Source organism: Sesamum indicum, linkage group LG2 (genome assembly GCF_026168435.1).
Source record: "Sesamum indicum cultivar Baizhima isolate 11 linkage group LG2, ASM2616843v1, whole genome shotgun sequence".
Taxonomy (NCBI): Eukaryota; Viridiplantae; Streptophyta; class Magnoliopsida; order Lamiales; family Pedaliaceae; genus Sesamum; species Sesamum indicum.
Window position 1 is genome coordinate 21,780,000 of NC_142658.1, and position 6,251 is coordinate 21,786,250.

The 6,251-nt window shown below is 36.3% G+C and overlaps 2 protein-coding genes across 2 annotated transcripts; both read right to left on the reverse strand.

Annotated features, from left to right (window-relative positions):
* Nucleotides 1–578: 578 nt before the first annotated feature.
* Nucleotides 579–2,752, reverse strand: LOC105156523 (uncharacterized). The gene is made up of 3 exons (XM_011072678.3): nucleotides 2,435–2,752; nucleotides 1,334–1,407; nucleotides 579–919 (listed from the first exon to the last, which is right to left on the reverse strand). Exons 1-3 carry the CDS (start codon nucleotides 2,684–2,686, stop codon nucleotides 847–849), a joined length of 399 nt encoding a protein of 132 aa, XP_011070980.1. The 5' UTR covers nucleotides 2,687–2,752; the 3' UTR covers nucleotides 579–846.
* An 881-nt stretch (nucleotides 2,753–3,633) lies between these two features.
* LOC105156524 (transcription factor MYB106) lies at nucleotides 3,634–5,933 on the reverse strand. The gene is made up of 3 exons (XM_011072681.2): nucleotides 5,783–5,933; nucleotides 5,293–5,422; nucleotides 3,634–4,444 (listed from the first exon to the last, which is right to left on the reverse strand). The coding sequence occupies exons 1-3, from the start codon at nucleotides 5,931–5,933 to the stop codon at nucleotides 3,634–3,636; spliced, it is 1,092 nt and encodes a 363-aa protein (XP_011070983.1).
* Nucleotides 5,934–6,251: the final 318 nt, after the last annotated feature.

The following is a 6,251-nucleotide window of genomic DNA, read 5'->3' on the forward strand; positions in this document are numbered from 1 at the left end:
AAATTTGTTGCTTAAATTTAATTTTTTTGCTTATTCTCTTTTGTAGTTTGAAGAAAAATAGAAAAAATGGGTGCACTAGATCAAACTTGAAAAACACCACAAAATAAGAGGAAAATAGCAATTTTTTTCACTTTAAAAGAAATTTTCATTAAATTTAACAAAAAAATTAATAGAAGGATTAAAAGTGCCAAAAAAGTTAAAAAAATTCGAACACCAAAATTGCAATATTAAATTGTTTGAGCACCAAAATCGCATTAGTAATTATATTTGACAACCAAAAATACATTTACCCCACTTTTACCTCTGTGTGTTTGGTAAGTTAAAATTACTTTGTCAGAAGAAATTATTATAATTTTAATGCCCAACCAGTTATCAAATAACTTGCTAAATAACAAGGAGAGACAATTTAATCTTTAAACTAAAATCTGTTATGATTTTGAGGAACCCCCAAACAATCCCCAATCAACTCCCACCAAATATATATGCAATGTATATGGGTATACATAGATGGTTCTTCATAAGTCGCAACTTTGAGTGCAGTAAGTGAAGAACAGAAACATCAAAACAGAAGTCTAGAATGATTAATCAAAGCCGAAAATTTTTACCATAAAATTGTTCAACAGGAGGAGTAAACCTAATTGAGTAATACCTCCAGGAATGTCAAATCCAAGAGTATAATCCGTGACAAGGCAGGTCATCAATTCACCGTAAAAGACTTTTCAATTTTGATAATTCATGCACTATAACCAATTTTCTGCATTTCTCTATCCATGTGCTTAATTTCACTTTGATTATGCAGACAAGATTCCCGGAGAAGGGACAAGAGGGCAGGACAAACCATTGTGTTCATTGTTCACCAGGATTTTGCTTAATCCCACTGCAACAGAAGAAGTGTGGTAGTTTTACCCGACCGCACACCCTGCCAAGCCACAACATTTGTGAAGGATTTTGGCATAATTCTAATGCTGAATAGCTTAACTGATCACAACTAACAAGTAGTAAAGTATGATGGTACATTGGTTTCGTGACCTATATTACAGTTCAATTCAGTTTACTGCAAAGTGATTACAGAATTGATTGCAATGGTGCATAGGCTAATTGTTTCAAAATTCAGGTCATTATAATGTTCAAGCCACACATGCTTCCTTATCAGTTTCTCTCAACAGAAAAAACCATAGCAACATCCTTGCAAATGCTAAGTAAAACACAACCAGTTACTCCGAAGAAAACGGAGGCCCAGCAAACTTTCTGAATGCTATTAGCAGATTTGGGATAGTCATCACAAAAGATTTCAGAAGGTCATGCTACCATTGCCAAAACAAAAACACCTTACTTGCAACGTATGATTACAGGTACAGGTTTCAAAGCCTTTGGTCCGTTTCTGATACCTCTCTTGTGTGGAGTGACCTGCATTTTTACATTGTTATGGTAAGATTCCAGAAGAATTCACGCATTTACATGTTCTAATGATTGTTCAAGGGTTTTGAGCAAGAGAAATATGAAGGCTTTCCCACAAGGATTTCTAATAATTTTGATGTGTTGAAAGAAAAATGAAGAAGCACCGATCTCTAGAACCAAAAAGGGCAGTCATGCAGTATTACTTGAATGTGCTAGCTGAAAGATGTGCAAGGGGAATGAGAAGAATCGGTCGAATCCTTTAAAACTAATGGTCGAAGAGTATTAAAAGATCAAGTACTGAATTGAACTAGATCATGAGAGTATTCATTGGCCAAGCCTCCAATCATGTGGACACGTTCCTAACTTTTAACCCAATATTCTTGACAAAACACGTGGAATATATCGTGACTTGGAGTTTCTATAATAGATGGATTAAATACAGGTCAATACAACACACATACTCCATTTAGTAAAGGGATTATCAATATAGATATGATTACGAAGCAATCGAGATAAGAATAGCTCCTAAACCACTTAAGAGTGCAGACTCCAACCTGAGCCATAAGGTTACCTAACACTCGAGCAACAGACCATTTAGCATGGCAAGTATTTCTATTTGGTAGGTTGTCCCGGGGGGGGGGGGGGATTCAAGAAGCTAAGCTGCATATAGTCACATGTCCAAAAACAACAGCAAAGATGAAAAAGGCCAAGCACAATATAGTTAACCATGAAAATACAGCAAATCATGTAGAAAACTGATCGTAAAACGAAAGATACACTGATACTCTCGCTGCTCTAAGCTAAGTCCTATTGTTCATAGAGGTTTGGTTTATAGTCACACTTCCCTGAACCCTAAAACCTCAAAGAAGAAACTAAAGCAGAATCATAGCTCCATCAATCATCAAACAAACAGTGAACCAGGAAAAAAAAAACCAACAAAAATCTGAATAAAAATAATTCTCTTTTGAGTGACGCGTAGCTGAAACTTGAAAGATATATCTTCGAGAAAAATCAAAAGCCAGAAAAGAGAACATACTTTCTTTTTTGGGACAGCCATGAGCTCAATGGACCCATGGAAGGGGGAAAATTTCGGGATTTCAACTCCGATTTTGTAATTATTTTCATTCTCCGGCAAAACCAACGGCGGCAATGTGGTGTTGAAAGGGTTGCTGATGGCCGCTTGAAGCGGCGCTGGTTGGGCCGTTGAGTGGACCCACCGCCGGATGCCTCCTAAGCCGCACCCAGCTTTCCTCCCGGCGCTTCTTAGTATCGCCGCTCTCAAGGCCATGTCGTTTCCGGTCAAGTTAAGGCCGAGCTACTCTACACCCCTGGTGCAGCAGACCTACGGAAAATAACAAACGTCAAGACGCATAAACTGCTATGAAGCCCAATTCAACATTCTTAGAAACTGGGCCGATTTTATTTACCAGCCCAACTGTAGATTTTCAAGAAAGTGGACTATCTTACTAGACCACAACACATTTTCATGAATCGGCCCATTCCCAACTCATACCCTCTCAATTAATTATTTGATCGGTAAATTTTGATGAGCTTCCCCAATATTTATCATAATCACGAATACATACTCATTCTTTAAAAGATATATAAATATCTTTTAAAATTGATGAACGCTAACAAATATCTCGTTGTTGGGGCAAAATGTATTTTTCTAGCCCTTGAAATTTTAAAATTATATCATTTCGAACATCAAAATAATTTGAACCATACTATTTCATACCACCGGTATTTAATTGACTTAGCATCATAATGAGAGATGTTAGGTTCAAACGCAAAATCCCCCACCCCCGCCCCATCTTAATAATAATAATAATAATAAGTGTGCTATATTCATTCTCTAAAATCCAATGGTGATTAAAACATTCTTACTATATCAAGAATGGGACAATGGAATTAATAACTGGTCGTGGAACATTCTTCATGCCGGAAATTATAATAAGATCTCTTACCCCACTAGAACGTATATATGAAAGCATGTGTCTATTTTGGTTCTTGATATACATATATAGGCAGACCAGAGATGGACCACAATTTCATAAACAATTATGAACGCATAAATTAAATTCTCACCACTGAAGTACTCAAACAATTTTCCATAATAGTAATAAGTTTGGGTAAGAATTTTTCGATAACAGACAACATTAATCTTACACTTTATTGGTGCATCTTTATAATTACTGAGAGAGAAAGAACATGAGTACCCGAATTTATGAGCAGTTAATGCGTTAAGTTAAAAGCATTAGCGTCAACAACTTGGAAAACGTAATTATCAGAAGGTCCGGACGTTTCGGAAACATTAATTCTTGGAGGAAGATCTGTGAAACCCTGCATGAAGCTGCTTGGAATCCATAAGGGATCAGCATAATCAACAGGGTTGCTTGTCATGATCATCATATCATGGATCTGATCCATTGATGATGAGTAGTCGTCAATTATGCCTTTGACCTCCTCCTCCTCATCATCATCCTGATCATAGTTATAACCAGTACTAGGTGGTCCATTAACTGTCCATGAACCCGACAGTTGGACGCGATTTATGTTTGTGATGGATGATGAGTTCTGATCGAATAATTCGACGGTTGGGATGGGGCCCAAGTTGTCTGACAAGTTTAATTGAAGGCCGCCGTTGTAGGTTAACAATCCACTAGGTGTAGTAGCAGTCGACATGTGTTTTCCAGGATTATTCGTCCATGCCCACACTTTGAGCACGTCCAAACACGGCGGCCGTGGTGGTGGTGGAGCTGCGGTTGTGGGTTTGTTGAGCAAGTGGGTGGAAGGGTTGGACATGAGTTTGGACTCGCGGACCAGCCTGGCTTCGGCCTCAAGCCGAGCGGTTTCCCATTGAGCCATGTGGCAAAGATTGGCAAAGTCGTTGGAGCGACCACCACAGAAGAAGGCGTGGTTTTTGGGCTTGTGAGTCGTTGGATCAATTCCCATATTACTGAGTCTCTTCTTCAGATGACTGTTCCAGTAGTTCTTTATCTCGTTATCGGTCCTCTTTGGTAAGTGAGCTGCTATGGTCGACCATCTATGGAACAATTAATGTACAAAAACCAAAAAGAGCAGTTTAACACTATAATTGTCCAAATTTATTAAGACTATAAATAAAGGATGAAGGAGCAGCTTTTAGGAATTTCTTGCCTTGTGGCATGGAATGTTCCTTTGGAGCCATAGCTACTGCTCAAAAGGTGAGCCCTTTAATTACTGTAACTCCACCGGAAGTATAATTAAAATGGACAAAAAACTAGATTGTATAACTAAGTTATGACCCTATTCTACACTAGAACACAAGATACTATTTGTGATAAATTATTAAAATAACAAATTTAACTACTAGTTACCAGTGATATGTGTTAAATATAAATAATTCTCATCTTCTTATAACATAATTATTAATAGCAAAAATCATATGTTAGAAGCAATGCTTTTTTTATTATTATTATACATGTTTCGCTAATTATTTATACTGAAAATTTTATAAATAAATTACTAAATATTGCTAGTGTCAATTTTTATGTAAATGCTGTCACCTAATAAAGTTATTATAAAACTCATTATAGTGACAAAATGAAAACTTTTAATTATTATTATTTGAAAAAATATATTAAATAATATAGATTAATCACGAGAATTTTACTTATTAATTAATTTAATACTAATTTTAACAAATATAATAATAATTTTATTATAAATTTGGTGGGAACCCAGTATTATTGTACCTATGTATCATTCCTAAGTCAGAGCAGAAATGACAGAAACAAGATTGTATCCCGCCCTAATTTGTGGGTAAAGATGTTGAAATGATGGTTGGGGTATGGCCATGAATATGATCCATCACTGAACTAATTAGTGAAGATTAATTAAGCATTTACAGACCTGTTTCCGAGGAGGGCATGAAGTTGAATGATGGTTTGTTCTTCTTGAATGCTGAACTTTCCTCTCTTAATGTCAGGCCTCAAATAATTTTTCCACCTTAGTCTGCAGCTTTTCCCGCATCTCTGGAGCCCTGTTCTTACACCCCAACAAATGATTTACCCCAATTTACATTGAATATTTAAATATTTAATATAATTACAAATACTGTCATGATTTAAAAAGTTTTTTAATTATCTTATAATAGTTTATAAAATATGTAACGACGTACATTACCAAATTCGAATCATATATCTATATATATTAATAACTATTTCATATATTAATTAAATCTCATAAAACATTCTATACGATCTATATATATCTTCAAAATGCATTGCATGCATGCATGATTTAAAAACTATAAAGTAATAATAAAATCATGAGTAGTTCATATACATATATATATATATATAGAGAGAGAGAGAGAGAGAGAGAGATTATTATTACATACCAGCTTTGGGAGGGAGGGTGCGCCAGCTACCGTGGCCATGTTGTTGGATGTAATGGAGAAGCTTCTGGTCTTCTTCAGGTGTCCATGGCCCTTTCTTCAGTTCGACTACGTTATCCGGCCAGCATCCACCGTCATCAGCCTTCACCTCCATTTCTTACCGTACGTCAAAATGGGCGAACCTATGGACACACACAGACCTCAGAGTGAGAGAATACAAGTAGCTAGCCCTAGCTACATCATTCAGACAGAGAGTGTATACTATATATATTAATGGTGAGCCTCAAAACCCAGCTGTGCGCCACTACACTATATATATAAGGATCAAATTTTTTAATCACGTGTACGTATCAATACGGGATTCATTGTTTTCAGTAGTTGAAGATCCAATACGGGTGTCAAAATGGGTTTAGACCATGTGTTCAACTCGACTCAATTAATGTTGGGTTGGACTGTGCTAGTTATAAGGGTA

Coding starts and splice junctions, on each gene's coding strand:
- LOC105156523 (XM_011072678.3), bottom strand. CDS start 2,686: ATGGCCTTGAGAGCGGCGATACTAAGAAGCGCCGGGAGGAAAGCTGGG. Junction 1,408..2,434: donor TGGCTGTCCCAAAAAAGAAA/GTATGTTCTCTT, acceptor GTAAAAATGCAG/GTCACTCCACACAAGAGAGG. Junction 920..1,333: donor CCTGTAATCATACGTTGCAA/GTAAGGTGTTTT, acceptor GTGGCTTGGCAG/GGTGTGCGGTCGGGTAAAAC.
- LOC105156524 (XM_011072681.2), bottom strand. CDS start 5,933: ATGGAGGTGAAGGCTGATGACGGTGGATGCTGGCCGGATAACGTAGTC. Junction 5,423..5,782: donor CACCCTCCCTCCCAAAGCTG/GTATGTAATAAT, acceptor GTGTAAGAACAG/GGCTCCAGAGATGCGGGAAA. Junction 4,445..5,292: donor CATGCCCTCCTCGGAAACAG/GTCTGTAAATGC, acceptor ATTGTTCCATAG/ATGGTCGACCATAGCAGCTC.